The sequence below is a fragment of the Lissotriton helveticus genome, chromosome 9 (genome assembly GCF_964261635.1).
Source record: "Lissotriton helveticus chromosome 9, aLisHel1.1, whole genome shotgun sequence".
NCBI classification, from domain to species: Eukaryota; Metazoa; Chordata; class Amphibia; order Caudata; family Salamandridae; genus Lissotriton; species Lissotriton helveticus.
The window spans coordinates 810981784-811001733 of record NC_136070.1 but is presented as its reverse complement, the minus strand read 5'-3'; the positions used below and the strand labels follow the sequence as shown (position 1 = coordinate 811001733).

The 19950-nt window shown below is 45.9% G+C and overlaps 1 protein-coding gene across 20 annotated transcripts in view; it reads left to right on the top strand.

Annotated features, from left to right (window-relative positions):
• Nucleotides 1-19950, top strand: part of CLASRP (CLK4 associating serine/arginine rich protein) — a 739455-nt gene that overhangs the window by 267125 nt on the left and 452380 nt on the right. For all 20 annotated transcript variants that reach the window (XM_078660953.1, XM_078660959.1, XM_078660947.1 and 17 more), the window contains one exon: nt 8610-8688. In XM_078660953.1, coding sequence (XP_078517079.1) covers nt 8610-8688 — 79 coding nt within the window. The remainder of the gene's footprint in view (nt 1-8609; nt 8689-19950) is intronic.

Below are 19950 nucleotides of genomic sequence, written 5' to 3'. Positions count from 1 at the left end.
AGCCAGGACCTCCCTTGACTGGAAACAAGCATCCTAGGACCGGTTTCGGACTTTCAGCCCTCTTCAGCCAGGATAGCTTGATTCCAGTGGCATGGAGAACACGGGTCTCACGTCTGAGCATACCCGTCCCACTCGGGGTGACAAATGCAAAAATAACAGTTGATGGACAGAATGCAGAACAATGTCATACGTTCAACCCAGTACAGAGATCTGGGCCTAAATCCATAGTTTTTTTGCTCACCATGCCATTCCAGTTTGAACCCAGCCATATGCAAATCAGTCTTGACCCTGTGCCCCATGGGAACAGTCCAGCCCGAACTGCCTAGCCAAATCCTACCTGGGCTGGAAACAAGCATCCTAGGACCGGTTTCGGGCTTTCAGCCAGGATAGCTGGATTCCAGTATGTATGTATGTATTTTACATTTAGAGCACAGGACTTGCGTCTGAGCATACCCGTCCCACTCGGAGTGACAAATACAAAAACAACAGTTGATGGACATGGACACTAGAATGGCATGGTGAGCAAAAAACGATGGATTTAGGCCTAGATCTCTGTACTGGGGTGAATGTATGACATTGTTCTGCATTCTTTCCATGAACTGTTGTTTTTGCATTAGATCTATCCTGCAGCTCATCAGTAACACCATTGAAATTCCTACCGTCTTCATTCTGACAGCAAACTGCAGTAATTGCAATAAAACTGTCCAGGTTGTCCGTATTAGGGCCATACACATGTATGGTAACGATAGAATGGCCCATCCATGTCCCATCTACTATGAATCATCTACCTTCCGGATCACTATGCTCCTATTTATATTCATAATCAACGGTTCTAGTGATCAAGAATGCCAGCACACAGGAAAAGGAGCTAATAGATGTATAACAGCAATGATCTCCCCATTTTCTCTTGATTCTACCAGGATTAGTATAACAGGTCTGTGTCTTGCAAGAGGGCTATGAAAACATCATGCCTGTTCAAATATCCCTGGAGCAGCCTACGTTTTTGAGATTATTCAGCACCTCTATTATTCCAGGTCATGAGATTTACTGTGGTTGCCATGTATACTCTATCCAGTGAGCTAAATATTGATTCAGACCAACCCTACACTGTTCTGCAGGCCTCAGAGGAGCACACAGCTGTTAGCTGCCCTAAGTCTCTTTTTAGGTCTCGCCTAAAGAGTGCATGCACATGTACTGTGCTGCGAGGTGTATTGTTTACAGTTCAGTGGGTTTACAGCTTGCCCACAGCATCCCATTAGTTGTTTACATTGCCACTCTCATTTGTAATCTTTTGAATGTATAGTTTCTATAGGCAACAAAAACACTACGGTAGGAGGGGACCTGGGGGAAGTTTACAGACCACGCTCTGGATACAGTCCCCAAAAGGCATATAAACAACAGAAGGTACCAGAGGGTCTCAAAGGGTGTGCCCACAAAGAATAGAGAGCCAACCAATCCCTACAAGCCAAAGTGATGCGTCACAGAAAATTCTCACCAAGGTGAGGAAAATACCCATCAGTCACCATACGGATCCGCCCTTCATCATTTGGGATTTTATCCGTACCACCCGTCTGAGAAGCTCGGTGTCACACTAAGAGGTCAACCCGGTGGTAAGGGGGTTCCTCAAAAGCTAAAGGCAGTGACCGTGTGGTAGACCACTAGGTGTTTTATAAGTGGCCCCAGATATGGGACTGGGGTGTGCAGTGCTAGAAAGAGTGAGAGGGTGAAAAAAACCAATAAGAAGTGAATTTAAAATTGGTTTGAAAAGGCACTTAACAAAGAGTTTATTCGGTGTGTGCCTAACATACCAAAAGTATAAAAACAATACAACCTAAGGCTGTCTCATAATGTAGACTGCTCCAGGTAAGGAAAGGTCAACTAGTTTCTGCAATACTGGGACTGTTATTCCCTTGCATTCATCAGGACCAATAAACAATTAAAAACTACTGCACCATGTGAATTTAAATAAAGTGAAGGGTGACACCGGGATAACAAAACAAGTGCATAAAGTCACCTGAATGCTCCAGATGCCCTTACAGTCTGTGCATATCACTGAGGAAAAAGAGAAGGGTTAGGTATAGCTATCATCATCAAATGGGCTGACCAAAAAGTCCATTTAATATGGATCAAACATTACATCACACGCACAGTGTTGACATGTAGGCACTTAATACTACTATGGCCTGATTTATAAGTTATTTGGAAAGACAATTTCGTAAGCCAAATATCTCCCAGTCCTTACCTCGATCTGTAAGGTAGACTGGCCTCACCCCACCTGGCAGCGGCTCAGGGGACAATGAAGCACCGCTCTAGAAAACATGTCAAAAACACGTAAACAACACAAGCACACAACAAGGGACTGAGCACTTCCTCTTATCAGTAGCCGACGAAATATGGTGTCGGTATCTTTCAAAATAAATGTTTTGGACTTAACAATAAAGCCAGCGGATAAAGGCAGCTCGATTGTCCTCCTGGACACTGAAGTCTACCGAGCCGAGTGCCTTAGGCAACTCAACACTCGACATGCTTACACTCCTTTGAATCATGATCCGACGGATGACTTGAAACGGGATATCAAAACCATGGTTGAGGAAGCATCGTCGGAGGGATGGATTACACCAGCCGAAGCCCTTTACCTGTGCACGGAACACCCGAAGATGCCCTACTTTTACACCCTACCCAAGGTTCATAAAGAGCAACGACCGCCCCCCGGGCGCCTGATTATTTCGGGGATAGGGTCAGCCTTGGAACCCCTCTCCACCTTTGTGGATCATTTCCTGAGACCAATGGTGCAAGAAATGCCCACTTATCTCAAGGACACCACTGATTTGTTGAGATTGCTACCCAACATCGAATTCGATACAGAGAGGGACCTCTTAGTGTCTTTTGATGTAGAGGCACTCTACACCTCCATCCCCCAGGATGAGACATTGGACGTAGTGTACCAACTTTTGGAGTCCAGGGAACTAGACAGCATCACTCCCGTCCGATTTATAATGGCTTGTGCCACCATGGCCATGAAACAAAACTTCTTTCAATTCGAAGAACAGGTTTACCTACAAACATCGGGGACCAGCATGGGGAGCGTTTACGCCCCCAGCTTGGCTAACCTATACGTTCATTCGTTTGAACAGAATTATGTATTGAATAATGAGAACCCTTTCGTCGATAACCTTATGACCTGGAAAAGGTATATCGATGACATTTTTGTGGTGTGGAGAGGGTCAAGCGCAAGTTGCCTTGAATTTTTGGGGTGGCTGAACAGGAGAAATAACCATCTCAAGTTCACCATTGAAATTGGTTACCACCAATTAGCTTTCCTAGATCTATTGATTACTGCTGGCCCGGCAGGCTTACGATCAGAGCTCTACAGGAAGCCCACTGCAAGGAACTCTCTGCTGCTATTTGATAGCAACCATCCAAGAGCATTGAAAGAGAGCTTACCCTTTAGTCAATTTTTACGGGTTCAGAGGAACTGTTCTACGACAACAGCCTTCAAAAAACATTCGAAGGATCTAAGTATGCAACTGGTGGCACGTAAATACCCCCCTAAACTTGTCCAAAGGTCCATGAAGAGGGCAATGAATAACAATCGTGAGGCTTTGTTAGAACCCAGACCTCCTAAGCCTGATTTAGAACGCCTCACTTTTGTCCAGACTTTTGGGAGTCTTTCAAACAGCATTCAAAGAATGGTCAAGAAACACTGGTCTATATTAAATTCTGGACGCCTAACACTCTCTCGTCCTTTGGTGTCATTTAAGAGGGGCCCGAATCTAAGAGATAGACTGGTGCACACTAGGCCACGTGAAGAACCGCCTAGGGCGATAGGTTCACTATGGAACCTTCCTCCTGTCCAGGGACACCATCCCTGTGGCAATTGTCAGGCCTGTGCACAAACAAAGAAATCACTGGAGATAGACATCGGCACGGCTAGACCGTGGAAACAAATAAAATTCACTAATTGTAACAGTGATCACGTGATCTATCTGATTACCTGCCCCTGTGGCTATAAATATGTGGGCATGACTACCCGGAAGATCCGCATACGGATATCTGAGCACAAGAGCACCATCAGGTGTGCCAGACAAGCCACCAAGTTAACTGCTCACTTCCTTGAAGCCAAACACCTAGCCACTGATTTCCACTGGACTGTTTTGGAGCAACCATTTATCCCGAAACACACAGCCGATGTGACTAGGTACCTGCTGAAAAAAGAACAAAGATGGGTGCTTAAATTGAAGACACACAGAGGGGGCCTGAACGATGATATTCCCTGGTCTGTTTTGTGATTCCGCCTACAACAACAGTGTAGGGCCCCACCATATCAGGCCTCCTGTCAGGGTATTCCACCTGAGGGAGGCATCTTTGAAGGTCGCTAGTAGGGCGGAGTAACAGCGCCCAGCTGAGTTTGTCCATCCTGATCACATTATGACCATACCCAGGACTTTGTCCCGGTAAATATGAACACACTATATTTATCATATACCATATCAGGCCTCCTGTCAGGGTATTCCACCTGTGGGAGGCATCTTTGACGGTCGCTAGTAGGGCGGAGTAACAGCGCCCAGCTGAGTTTGTCCATCCTATCACATTGTGACCCTACCCAGGACTTTGTCCCGATAAATATGAACACACTATATTTATCCCAGCGAGTTTTTTGGTAAGTCGTGCATGGGTTATCTCTCTCTGCATTACAGCGTTAGGTAATAGGCATGCACCGTTAGCTGCACTGCGCGGCTATTTTTCAGCCCCAGTGACCCGAGAGTCAAGCTTTCTTTTGAACGCTTGATCGGGCGACAGCAACTGAAAGCCAGTTATTACTATTTTTTCCGTTTTTAATATATACAAGATTACACCCGTGTAATTACCCGGTTGTTCTCTCCCCCCTGTATTTTACTCGTGTTGTGTTTACATTTGCCACTAGACCCGCGTTCCATGACCACCTAACGCCATACCGGCCAATGACCTCTGATGGTCTATAGTGCAACAGCCTATGAGAACACAGCCTCGCCTAACTTTACACCAATCCTACAGGTCTGTTAGTCGCCCCACGTGACCTGGCTACCAATAGCAGCGCGGCTTATAAACAACCGCTACTTCGTCTCTCGTTACCTCCCCAGTCGGCCAGGACGCCGGCCCGGAGTACCGACGGAGAGGTAGGAGAAGCCTTTTGCTGTTCTTCGTGCCATGCTACGCTCTTTCAAACAAACGGTATCTAATTTTAAACAGAGTCCAGGCTCTGTGCTGACTGCTCTTACTCGTGCCATGCTGCGCTTTTCTAACAAACGGCAGCTGGCTTTAAATTGAGTCCTGGCTCTGTGATTGCCGGGTACCAAAACATTTATTTTGAAAGATACCGACACCATATTTCGTCGGCTACTGATAAGAGGAAGTGCTCAGTCCCTTGTTGTGTGCTTGTGTTGTTTACGTGTTTTTGACATGTTTTCTAGAGCGGTGCTTCATTGTCCCCTGAGCCGCTGCCAGGTGGGGTGAGGCCAGTCTACCTTACAGATCGAGGTAAGGACTGGGAGATATTTGGCTTACGAAATTGTCTTTCCAAATAACTTATAAATCAGGCCATAGTAGTATTAAGTGCATACATGTCAACACTGTGCGTGTGATGTAATGTTTGATCCATATTAAATGGACTTTTTGGTCAGCCCATTTGATGATGATAGCTATACCTAACCCTTCTCTTTTTCCTCAGTGATATGCACAGACTGTAAGGGCATCTGGAGCATTCAGGTGACTTTATGCACTTGTTTTGTTATCCCGGTGTCACCCTTCACTTTATTTAAATTCACATGGTGCAGTAGTTTTTAATTGTTTATTGGTCCTGATGAATGCAAGGGAATAACAGTCCCAGTATTGCAGAAACTAGTTGACCTTTCCTTACCTGGAGCAGTCTACATTATGAGACAGCCTTAGGTTGTATTGTTTTTATACTTTTGGTATGTTAGGCACACACCGAATAAACTCTTTGTTAAGTGCCTTTTCAAACCAATTTTAAATTCACTTCTTATTGGTTTTTTTCACCCTCTCACTCTTTCTAGCACTGCACACCCCAGTCCCATATCTGGGGCAACTTATAAAACACCTAGTGGTCTACCACACTGTCACTGCCTTTAGCTTTTGAGGAACCCCCTTACCACCGGGTTGACCTCTTAGTGTGACACCGAGCTTCTCAGACGGGTGGTACGGATAAAATCCCAAATGATGAAGGGCGGATCCGTATGGTGACTGATGGGTATTTTCCTCACCTTGGTGAGAATTTTCTGTGACGCATCACTTTGGCTTGTAGGGATTGGTTGGCTCTCTATTCTTTGTGGGCACACCCTTTGAGACCCTCTGGTACCTTCTGTTGTTTATAGTTTCTATAGGCATCCCTTCCTTTTTTGTGTATCCTCCCAGGTGCAAGCACGTGTTCTTCCTCATCTTTTTAAGTTTCGGTATTATTCCCGTACATGAATTGTACTGTCCTACTTTTAACACTGAAAGTCAAAAGGAAATCCCTGGGGGATGCTCGTTTCTGCTTTCACACCACTTCATGCATACATAATTAGAGTCTGTGTGGCCGAAGGGCCGTGCTTAAAAAATTATTTCAATTTCCACAACCAGATTGGATCGTTTACAATCTATATTTTAAAAAAAACATGTACAAAAATATATCAATACATCGATATCACATTTAAAAATTTCAAAAATTTCAGCACATTTCTGTTGTAAAAAACACCGATGAACAGACATTAGATCACAATATTATCATCACAGTCAAAAGATTTTTCAAAAATTCAAAAATTAAAAAATATAATGCAAAACACATAAGAACATATATATACAACTCGTATAGAATTAGACCTAATAATGTGTACCCCCTAGTTTAGTTGTGGCTACCGAATCTATTTGCCACTGTTTATCGTTGGATCCAAAGGCTTTCCAGACTATATCATCAATGGGACCAACAGTAACAGTAAGTCCTGTACATCAGTTGTTCACTGGGCCCTAGTTGGATTCTCAGTATTTAAAAAAAATTTGCGTCGACGCGTTTCGGTGCAGCACAATTGATATAGTAGCACCTTCTTCAGGACTTCTTTCATCGGGGTTTCTTACTGGACAAAGTGGTGGCAAGCACCTTCTCCCTTCTATGTTGAGGGAGGTCCAATTATAGGCATCCGTGAGGTTATTCTAGACGTCTTCACTGTTACGTCTCAGGAACCCCTCGGAGACTTGTCTCTATTATCTGAGCAGGGATACTTCTGTCAAACTCGCTTTTTATATGCTTATGCTGTATTAGACAGGTTTGCTAAGTGTCTTATACACGTTTAAAAACTCTCATTGGACGGGCATAACGTTCGTACTCTCCTTAGGGGAACTGGATATGTTCTCGTGTTTACTCGAGCCGCGTCTCTGCCTCGTCCCAGCACTCTCTACTTTTAACACTGCCACACGGTTTCTTATGTGTTGCTTTCACCCTATCTGGCGTTTCTAGTGACGCTTTAGTACTTATACCCACAACTTTACTACTCTATGCCATTTTACAATACTCCACGTTTTGCCGTTCCAGTCTACAACACTCCATGCCAGTCTACTCTATAAGCTATGCTCCTCCTCTCCCCTCTGTGCCCCTCTACTCTAGGCCCCTCCTCTCTACTCTAGGCCACTCTATTCTGCACCACGCCGCTCTATTCTGCGCCACTTTGTGCCGCACCACTCGACTCCGTGCCACTCGACTCCGTGCCACTCGAATCCACGCCACTCGAATCCACGCCACTCGAATCCACGCCACTCGAATCCACGCCACTCGACTCCACACCACTCTACTCCACACCACTAACTTAGTCAAGCTGAACAGCAGCCACTCTGCTGTACAACTTGGCTAAAAGATATTGGCAAAGCCAATAGCTCTCAAATAGGCAAGACCTATTAGCTTTACCAATGCTTGTTTGAATTTTTTCTTTGGATCATACCGTCAGTGCAGCTAATACTAGTGCCCCAAGGGCGAGTTAGCTTCAAGATCTGTGTATGAAAGAGCCTTATGTGGTTTTCCATGGTGGACTGCAAAAAGGATGCCCTTTAGAACTCGCACATCTTTTTCATGCCAAAGTATTGTAAATGTACTCTTTACACATCAATGTATTATACTTTCAACCTTTGTTCATGATCTCTCTTTTCCGGCAGAAAGATCTCTTTACACACTCGATGTAAAAAGAGCTCTAAGACACTGCCTGGACGAAACAGAAAAGCTCAGACAAATTGCAAAATCATTTAACGGTACTTCGTACTTTGCAAAAAGCAAGGACAGAGTAAGTGAGGCTGAGGGTATAGCATTACATGAAATACAGGAGACCCCAGGATGCTTAATTGTTAGAGGCTTGTAGTGTCTCCATATTTAGTTGCTGAGCAAGACTTAAAAATTGCTTCTTGCTGGGTGCAACATTACTTAACTGTTTTGATTTGTTTTACTTTTCTACACACTGTAGTGGTGTTTAGAATCTGAGTGTGTCCAATTAAATTTATGTATAGAAGTTTAATCCATGGCCTATCAAACTATTACACTCTTGTTTACATTTTCATCTATTAACCTTGTATGTTTTAATTTTGTTTGTCAGGATGCTTAGGAAAGACAAAGAGGAGGCAGAAGCTATTAAACATGCAAAAGCTCTTGAGGAGGAGAAAGCCATGTACTCTGTAAGTGGAATGTTCTGCGGCAAGAAAGATTTACTTTATTTAATTAATTGTCATTTGTTTCTGAGTATTACACAACAGTTATTTTAGACGCGCTGATTTGTATATAAACACTCACTATGTGAAATGTAAAGCTTTATTTGCTAGCTTTTGTCAGGAATTCCACAAATTCTCAATAACAGTAGACCTATAGTTTATTATGCCTTTACTGTACACCCATTGGGCATTATATGTTGAAGGTTTTATTAATGGACCATACCCATAACTCTTTGTTCTGCATCGTAAGATCCTCACTGATAGTCATAGACATAGAATACTTCTGCCAGGACTCAAGTACGCGTCTTTTATATATGACGGTCAATCTTAAGCGTGAGGTAGACGCCTCATTGTGAAATAGTCTGGTGGCACCACCTCCAATATGTTAACAGCACACATCTACCGACATTAAGTTTTTGGCACCTTCTAACTTGAGCTGCCTTTTTTTCACCAATGCTTGCCATCTCTGAGGAATAGTTTAACTGAAAATGGCATCTCTTTTCATGAAATGTCCTTGTGGTAGAAAAAAGTCTCCATAAGATCCTCGTGCAGTCTGTCTGGTGTCTTCCACCCTCACACACAGTAAAAGACTGTGAATTTTATCAGAAAATGACAAAACATGCCCTCGGAGAGAGTAAGAGTTAGAGGGAAGCCCGAAGTTCTTTAAGGGGAAGAATAGAGCAAGAAACAGAAAACAGAGAAGGGGGCTACCTCTTCTGAAACTGTTCACTCATAGAAAAGAGTGAACAGAAAAGAGTCCCCTAGGGGAGATCTACAGAAAGGAGGTGAAGAAAAACATCATATCCACCAATAAAGACTCTCTGAATGGCAGACCATAGGCATCATCATGCTTGCTGCTGACCCCTATGACTTTGACTCCAGCCTCAAAGTCCCGACCTATGACGTCTTGTCTCTCTACGTCGATGAAATTCGGATTCAAACTAACGCAGAAATCACTGTCAAGAAAATCATCATTGAGGAGATAGCCATTGAGAATGCCATTGGTCTCTGTTTATTCTCTCTCTCCAGCTATTACTTTGGAGAAAACTGACGCTTTGCCGGCTGCAAGATAAATAATTCAAGCTGAGGGTTCAGTTCAGGATCCGCTAGAGCATCTTCAAGGTCTACTGTGTCTCTAGCTCCTCTGATGTCAGTGTCCTGTAACATAAGTCTCTCTTATGATCCCCGTAGCTACATCCACGTCACCTGAACCTTCTAGATCTTGTGTAAAAATACCAGCTTTACAAGAATGACCTAATCATACTCCTGGCAGGCAAATGCAAGTGGAGACAATCTTCATCTTTCTCTACCACAACTACAAGGTTTCATTATACAGACTCCTTTATCTCTTACACACCGACTTCTCCCGCTGCATCACTAGTCAGAACATCTCAGTTGGCTGATATATTAACCTTTCAGTGTGACATAATAATAGGGGTTACAAACCTCAACATACAAATGAAAGCTCCACCAATGGCTGTTTCCGTTATCATGGAGACATTGCAACGCAGGGCCTTACCAAGACCTACTCTTCCCTTTGTCCCAGGCTTTGTACAATTAGCTGCAGAAAAATGTCCAGCACATGCCATTGTACAGTCAGCCGAGCCTAGAATGTAGACCATTGGAACAAGACCCATATACGTCAGTCAGGAACCCTAACTGGATACCTATATCTGAATGAGACTATTAGTTATAGATTCCTTACCTTAGAATTACCCCCAGGCGTCAGACTGGATCCGGAGAAGTTTTTTCTCAGCAGTACCCCTGCACATCGGTAGGGGGTGTCAGTCAACTCCGCATTTGTCATCAGCTTCGTGATCGCCAGGATGACGTCACAGTATCTACTTAGACGCCGTCCCTGCGCGCTGATGTCAGTTCTTTCTTTTTCCGCGCCAGCCAGTGCAGATCCGGAGAGAGCAGTACCCTTAGTCATTTTTTGACAAAACTTTTTTGACTTTTTGTCGACATCTTTTTTGAAGTCTTACGACTCCCGGTGCTGGAGGGATGTCAAGGCGTTGACCCAGTTTCAAGCCTTGTGACTCCTGTCACTAGCTGATGTTAGTCACTGATCCGCACCTCGTGTGCCTTTGATGTCTGTAGCACGACCACGACCCGAAGTCGTGCTCCGACTGCCAGGCCCTGAACCCTAAGTCTTTGCAGGAGTGGTCCCGAAAGGTTTTGGAGGCCCGGCAGTCGGCTCCACGCTGTTCAAGGTCCCGGAAGAGGGAAATGCCGTGGGCCCGGTCGCGAAGCCACCATCACCTTTCGTCATCAAAGTCTTTGTCATTGGGTAAGTCGAAGCACAAGAAGAAGGCGAAGCAGCGAAGCGCTCTGCCTTCTCCTTGTCAGTCGGCCGACGAGACACGGAGGGTCGTCGTTCGGCGGCGCCCTCGGAGCCTGCTGGAACGGCTCTGTGCTTCCCTCCCTTTCTGGGAGCCGGAGTGTCCCCTGCTCAGATCCGTGCATTTTACGAAGCCCTCCACTCTATCTTTTGGCAGCCCGACTCTTCCAGTGTGCTGGGGGCTCTAGGCCTTTGATGCTGGCGGCTCTGGCCTTCGCTCCGCAGGGCCCTCGAGGATTTAGGCCTGGATCCGATTCTGCGCCGTTCAACCTCACGTTATCTTCCCCGGTTCCGATTCCAGGGAAGGTAACGTGGGTTGCGCCCCCAGCCTGCGTCGACCCCAACCTCCCTCTATACCTGGACACGGAGCCGGACCGATGGCGGTACTGGCGCCGGAGGGTACTTTTGTACCGCTGTTCTTCCGTGGCATTCCCTATGGCCCTGAGTGGCAGCCAGAGGAGACTGAGGAGGACTGGGAGGGGTCTAATGACCCTCTGACAGACCAGCTTGAAGAGAGGAAGTGTTGGGTGATGACAGTGGCCTGGATACCTCCCCAGACCTTGTTATGCTTTCTCCCCCTACCATGGCTATGGAGGATGGAACTTCCTACGCTGTCTTGTGGTGTAGTGCGGCTGAGGCCTTTGACCTTGAGCTTCCTACGTTGGCAGTTAGGACTAACCTCCTGACTGAGGTGCTTCAGCCGACAGTAGCCTCTTTGGAGGCCTTGCGGCCTTTCAACGAGGTACATATAAAAGAGGGGTCCCAGTACACAGTCTGTATGACACGGCAAACAATTTAGATAATCATATAAGTAAAAGTAGACATAGAGGTTGTATTGAGTAGGACACAGTGTTATTTAATCACAATGTGTAGCGAGAAATAAAACATATATCTTCAACATATTTATATATAGTGACATTCGTGCCCCAAGTTGTGAAAGAGTATACAAGTGCATGTGAAGAAACAAGTAGTGAAAAGATGACCTGCGTGAACAATAAGGGACTAATCTTTAGCTTCACGGTGGTTTTTTCCTGTTGGTGATAACAAAGAGCCAACAGTCAGAGCAAAATAAATGGCCTCATCAATTTCAGACAAAACCATGCTTATTGCGCATTAACATATATTCTCTGTTTGAGATGGCGTCAGCTGGTGGGGGGAAAAGGAAGAAAGTCGACGTTTCGACCCCAAAACTGATGCTAGGTAACGATGGAGCCTTAGAGCGGAGTCTTCATCAGGACGGTGATGGGAGGGGGGGGGGCTTCAGTCATCCTAAAATAATGAAAAGCCGTGAGTAGAGGAATGAGCGAGTGGGAAGTGAATTAAAGAGTGAAGTGTCTGTGGACATTTACCGTAAAGAGGAATCATCACTGGGAGTGGGCCATCCGGCTCCAGTTGACGGGGAGTAACGATCTGTGAACATATTCAAGATTGCGTGCATTTATGTCATATACACAGGAGAGTGAATCTTGTTAAAAAATAATTCAATATAAGGGTGCACTCACGAATAGTAGTTTCGATGGCAGATCATCGATATATAATTCAAAATAAATGCTGCAGCTTTCATCAGTCGTAGCTGCATATGAAACATTAAAAACACGGAGGGAGCAACATTGTTAGGAAATCAACGGTAGAGATACAGTGAATGAATGAGAAGTTACGGAAGGGGTCCGCACTAATAGTCACTCACTTTGGGTAGCGTAGCCGATCTGAATACAGGAAATGGGAAAAGGACATCAAAGGTTGCCGCAGCCGCGGTCGGGGATGTCTCTAAAAAAGGGGAATATGGAGCAGTAAGATAATAGATCTCAAAAGATCGTGGCTGGAGCGTAAGGATACACTCACAGGCATAATTGTCGAAAATCATGCCTGATTGTAAAGAAGAGTAAATCAAGGGGTCCGGCATATGCCACACGAGTCAGCAAACGTCTTGGAACTCGACCGCGTCAGTTATGAAAGCCAACGCTGCGCGCGTGCACGTCGACTAATGCAGGATGCGTGTGATAATGGTAGAAAGACTTCAAAAGGCATGCCGAGAACAAGGAAAATAGTGGAACAGTGCTCAAAAATACTAAACATAAGTTGGCACAATGTTAACACTAATTGAACCCTGATAGTAACGATAAAGCATAAAAATTGTATTGATGTACAGCTATTGCAATGTAATTCAAAAAAGGAAAAGGGTGGGCACCTCTCTGGACATGAGGGTGTAGCATCCAAAATGCAACTAAAGCAGTATCAAAATGTGTATCAATGCACCAAATTTGGATTAAATAGCTTCGCAACTAGGAGACGCGCATCACTCATACATGAGGATGAAAGTGTCACAATTTCCTCAATAGGGGCTGGAGGTCCTTGGGCCTTGCAGCAACTTATCGCCCCATGCAGTCTGCCTTTTGCCCCTTTCGTGACCACGGAAGGGGTGCCCCACCACGTTCCGCCTAGAAGCACAGGGCATCAAAAGTTGGGCTCGCACACCGCTCACTCATCAGCGGGATCGCCCCACAGGATCATGGTAATTGTAGTTGTTGTTCAGAACGTCGTATCTTCTTTTAAATTTAAATATCATATTTTTCGCCATCCCTGGACACGTGTTTCGTGGTATTTGCCACTCGTCAGCAGGGAGCATGTCATAGCTTCTGGGGTTGCCGATGGCTGCCGCATATCACCAGGTATAGTACCAATACAGAGGCATGCAGGTGCAGAGTTCCCATGCTCGTCAGCCAAGAACCAAAATATCAAAAGTTGGGCTCGCACACCGCTCACTCATCAGCAGGATCGCCCCACGGGATCATGGTAATTGTAGTTGTTGTTCAGAACGTCGTATCTGCTTTTAAATTTAAATATCATATTTTTCTCCATCCCTGGACACGTGTTTCGTGGTATTTGCCACTCGTCAGCAGGGAGCAGGTCATAGCTTCTGGGGTTGCCGATGGCTGCCGCATATCACCAGGCATAGTACCAATACAGAGGCACGCAGGTGCAGAGTTCCCATGCTCGTCAGCCAAGAACCAAAATATCAAAAGTTGGGCTCGCACACCGCTCACTCATCAGCGGGATCGCCCCACAGGATCATGGTAATTGTAGTTGTTGTTCAGAACGTCGTATCTTCTTTTAAATTTAAATATCATATTTTTCGCCATCCCTGGACACGTGTTTCGTGGTATTTGCCACTCGTCAGCAGGGAGCAGGTCATAGCTTCTGGGGTTGCCGATGGCTGCCGCATATCACCAGGTATAGTACCAATACAGAGGCACGCAGGTGCAGAGTTCCCATGCGCAAACCACCCAGCCTCTGCGTGGCCGTGGAGCCGAGCGTCATTGGTCTGGGGGCCAGAGGGCAGGCCAGTCCAACAATGCCCCCCTGTAGCTGCCTCCAAACCTTCTTAGTCTGACTTTTCAGGGCCACCAGTTGCCAGTGGGCAGAAGGATCCGCCATCACCTCCCCCACTGCCACAACAGCACGTCAGACTGGTGGGTTTTGCAGATAGTCTGAAAGAGCTACCTTCTCCCCTTCAAGACTACCCCTTCCTCTATGCCAGCAACACTCCATTGCATGTCTGAGGATCACTTGACCCTTCTCCGTCAGGAAGTAACGACACTGTTGGCCAAGGGAGCTATCAAGCGAGTCCCGGTGCCAGAAGTAGGTCATGGTTGCTATTTCCACTACTTCCTGGTACCCAAGAAGGACAAAGGCCTGCGTCCTATCTTGGATCTCAGGAACGTCAACCGCTTCCGCCGGAAGATGTTCAAAATGTTGACATTGGCTAGGTCCTGTCTGCCCGCGACCCTGGAGACTGGATGGTAGCATTGGACTTGCAGGACGATTATTTTCACATCCCCGTCTTCCCTGCCCACCGGCGCTACCTGTGGTTCACAGCAGGCCACAATACAGTTCATACTCTGAATTACATAAATTTCTTTTAAGAGTCTACATATTTCCTCATCTCCTCTGGGTATGTCTTTTCCACATTTTATCCCCCCCTGTCCCTCCCTCCCCCCTTCCCCTCCTAGAACCCCCACCACCCCCCACCATCCCCTCCGAGAGACACTCAGACAAGTGTCTGCACGTGATGAATGCATCGCACAAAGCTGAGAGCCCATAAACACTACTACCTTTAGTGAGTGCATGCTGTGTAATTACTATATCTTATCCTTCTTCTAGTGTTTTAGTTATACTACCCTACAGAAAAAAATAAACAAGAAAAAAAAACTATTTTTAGTTTTTCCCTTTCTTATACCCTATTTATATCTTCTCACCCTGTCAGACTATCCAAATATTCCTTAGTTTTCACCTCCGATGTAAAAAAAAACGTGTTTGTCCACTCCAGACAACTTTGAATCTGGCAGGATTGGTTAGGAAGGCCTGAGCAGTTTTATCTTGAAAGAGTTTAATCATCTGCCTCAATCGTCTTTCGACGGTGGTATTGCGGAAGTCTGGGCGAACAAAATAGACACCGTTCCTGGATCGCCTTGCCTCAGGTCTTGCCTTTTCAAAGATAGCTTGGCGTAATAGAAAGCTACCGAAGTATACCAGAATGTCTCGTGGCAATGCCCCTGCCCTTACTGGCTGCTTTTGTACAAAGGGCACCCTACGTGCCTGCTGAACCTCCAATGACCAATTCCAGTCAGTGAGTTCTGGCAGCGTTTTTCTAAACAATTCAATGATATACCTACGGGAATCCGAACAATTCATTGACATAGCTAAGGGAATCCTACCCCTGGGGGAGGGGGAAGGGAAGGGGGGAGAGAGAAAGAAAAAAAGAAACACAAAAAAACCAAAACCAAAACACGAACCTATTGGGACAAAGGACTTCTGTGTAGTAAGGCCAGAGAAGAGAGTTCTTACTAGCTGGGCATTCTGGCCAGACTAAAACATGGAGTAGGGTGGTTGCCCACTTCTACTGACCAAACATGTCCCTGAAATTGAATGGCTTCTGCAACTCATGTCTTAACTGTCAAGCCAATGGCAAGAAAGGTAGCAAACCAAAGGCCCTCTTAATTCAACTTCCAGTTGTTGGGGTTCCCTTTGAAAGGGTGGGGATTGACATTGTTGGTCCCCCTGACCCTCAAACAGCTTCAGGGGACATGTTTAATCCTGGTGGTCGTGGATCATGCCACCAGGTATCCTGTGACTTTTGCTTACCAGGTATTATAAGGCAATTCCCTCAGGACCGTCACTGCTCTTGCTAGGAATCTCTTAAGCATTTTTTACAAAAGTTGGTTTCTCGGGGGTGGTTTCAGACAGAGGTAGCAACTTCATGTCTGCTTACCTTAAGAGCCATGTGCCTTAGTGTAAGTCTTAAAGAACTTTATATCAAATTTGACTTGTTGTTTTAGAATTTGATATTTGAGTGCTGGAGAAACGATTATTCCCGAAACGGGTAAGCTATTATCAATTACTCGTATTAAGAATCATGATTATCATGTAATTTGTGTGAAGAATCATGTCAAGTTGGCCATTTATCTGTGACATTAAAAATAAATTTCAATGAAATATTCACAGTTCAAGGACTTTATATTGTTGCTCAGATAATCAGTTATTTCATTTTGAAGGCCTACATTTTTAATAATTATCCAGTATTGGGGTATCTTTCATAGATTCACATGCCTGAATCATTCCCCGTCGTCGAGGAGGGAGTCCCACGGTAAATAAAAAAGCAGTGCCAAAAGCACTTTGCAGTAGTAGGCCCTAGAAAAAAGGCCTGAGGCCTATATTATAGTAGCCTATCTACCTCCTTATGCTAAAAGACCCAAAGTCTTTGCTCCAACCAATCAGCTCACAGCACCCTCTAGAACCTTCCCTGCAGAGCCAGCTCTCCTCAGATTTTCACCGCACGTCGTGTGGAAGGGAGTCTCCCTGAGTCTTGACTCAGTTTTTTCTTCAGAGCTTCAAGATGTCTGACAAGAAGGCCTTGTTCAGACCCTGTAGAACATGTGAGAAGAAGAGGGTCCATGTGGATGACTTACACAAGGACTGCATTTATTGCCTATATCCCAAGCATGAGGCAAAGACCTGTAAGATCTGTGTTACCTTCCCTGCCAAGACCTTAAGGGATAGGGAGGCCAGAGTCCTTTTGTGGCTTAAATCCTCTTCCAAGGATGATGATGACAGAGCCTCTACCTCTAGCAAGAGGGCGAGGTCTCAAGAGGATAAGATAAGTGAGGGGAGAAAGCATGTTAAGGCCTCCCACTCTACTTCAGGCTCTTCACAGAGATCCAAACATTCTGTCTCTGGAGCCTCAGCCACCAACGATCCGGCAAAGAAAACAGTGAGTAAGACTTCTACTGTCTCCTCTCCAGTTACCACTGTCTCCACTTCAACCTCTTCTTCTATGGATATGATATCCACTACGTCTATCACTACACCTATTGTGTCTACTAAAATCAGTATCGTGACAAAAAGAACTCTCGTAGACGACTCGTCGACGAAGACGCCGTCATCATCAAAAAACTCGTCATCTAAGAAGAGCCCGTCGACGAAGTCGGCGACGCCGCCGTCGACGACTGCCTCGTCGACGAAGAAAGCATCAACGTCTATCCCGTCGACGACGAGCCCGTCATTGGTTGCCTCGTCGACGACCGTCCCGTCGATGGTGGCTCCATCGACGACGAGTCCATCGACGATTGTCCCGTCGACGTCCAGCCCGTCGACGACAGTCCCGTCGACGGCAAGCCTATCGTCGACGATGCCCTCGTCGTCGATCTCGTCGACGATAAATCCGTCGACGACGACATCTTTTCAACAAATGGATGCGCCTTGGTCTCCGGGGTCATCAAGGTCGATGGAACCAGCTTTATTAAGACCTGCCACTGGGAATCAGGCCTTTTGTACGCCAATAGCGACAAAAAACTTTCAACTGGTGTCTTTTAAGAGGCAACAAGGTTCATACATATCTCCACTTCTGCCTTCTCATCTTCTGGAAACCTATGCGGACGATGAAGATGATGACTATGAGGATGATGATGATGAGGGTGCTTTTGGTGTGGCACGTCATCCATCCGAGCTTGTCATCAAGTGCCAAGATGATGATGAGGAGGATTCATACGCTGAGCACTATTACCAAGGGGATATCATAGTGCCTCACTCATTGGATCATCAGAGAAGGCCTAGAGTCCCGGAAGTCACTCAGTTGCCGCCTAATTTGATACAGGATTTACAGGCTATGCTGGCGGATTACAAACAGCGATTTCCTCCGCAAGTACCTCAATTTGACACGGTAGCTCCTCCTCGGCAACAGCCACCGGCTTCTCCAATTGTGGACACTCCACAACCGGTCTTGCCTCCACAAACTCCGGATTCATCATCAGAAGAGGAGGTAGAAGATGGAGAGTTGCCTAACATTCCTTCATCGGACCCATGGGATGAATATGTTATTCCCATGCCGTCCCCTCCGACTCCACAACCTTCAGATTCACCGCCTGATGATGTAGGTGGTTTTCACAACCTGATGCAGAGGGCATCAACCAGGTTTAAGCTCCCTGTTACAGTGGAGCAAACGGAGTGTTTTCTCCATGACTTTAAAGAGGAAACAAGGAAGATATCTAGAGCCATTCCCATAGTTGAGTTTATTTGGAAGGAAGGCATAAAGATAATGGAAAACCCCGCATCTGTGCCTGCTGTGTTACCCAGAATAGAAAAGAAATATCGTGCCCCGCTTTCTAGTCCGGCGTGTCTTATTGGCCATCCACGCCCGGATTCAGTAATTTCTCAAGCGGCGCAGCAAAGGTCAAAGAACCCAGCTACCCCTATTTCTACTCCACCAGATAAAGAGGGACGAAGATTAGACCTTATTGGGAAGAAGTTCTCCACTATGGCTGCAGCATCCATCAGGATAGCAAATTCAATGGCGATTATTGGACGCTACGATCGCCAAATGTGGTCGGAGATGGCTAGATTCATAGAGCTATTGCCAGAGGACTCAAGGCAAGAAGCCAGGAAAGTTTTAATGGAAGGAGAGCGGGCAGCGGAAGAATCCATCGACTGCGCTCTAGATATGGCAAATACGAACTTCAGGCAGTTGGCTGGAGCAGCCGTCCTGAGACGTCAAGGGTGGTTAAAAGCCACTACGTTTCGTCCGGAGGTTCAGTTGAAAATTCTGGACATGGCTTATGACGGAAAGTCTCTCTTTGGTAAACATGTCGATGAGGCTCTCCAGACGATTAAAACTGACACGGATACCGCAAAGTCGCTAGGATCCTTACAATATAAAAGAGGTTCGTTCAGAGGAGCTAGAGGACGAGGTTATTCTTCCAGGGGAAGTTATTACCAACAAGGCAGACAGTATCAACCACAATACCGTCAAAACTACCAGTCTTCTTACAGACAATCTGGATCGGCTGGTTTCTCTCGTCAAGGAGGAAGAAGGCGCGCAAACAACCAAGGACGAGACAGTCACAAGAAACAGTGAGAGCAATTGGGCGCCGCCTCCAACCCCTTACCTTCCCGTGGGCGCGAAAATATCTGCTTTTCAACAACAATGGCAGAATATAACATCGGATCGGTGGGTGTTAGACTTGATCCAACATGGTCACACCCTAGAGTTCATCACCAAACCTCCACCAACTCCGCCCAGGGGCCCCCCTCCCCCTCGTCTTCACTTATTGTTCAAGGAGGTTCAAGCTATGCTACTCAAGAACGCAGTAGAAAAGGTTCCAATCCATCAGAGAGGGACGGGTTTCTATTCCCGTTTTTTCCTCATAAAAAAGAAAACCGGGGAATGGCGACCGATCCTAGACCTGCGCAATCTGAACAAATATCTCAAGAAGCAGGGATTTCGAATGGTCACCCTCTCGGACATTCTCAGTTGCCTCAACGAGGGAGATTACATGGCCTCCTTGGACATGGAAGACGCATACTTCCACATCCCAATCCACCCAAACCATCGGAAG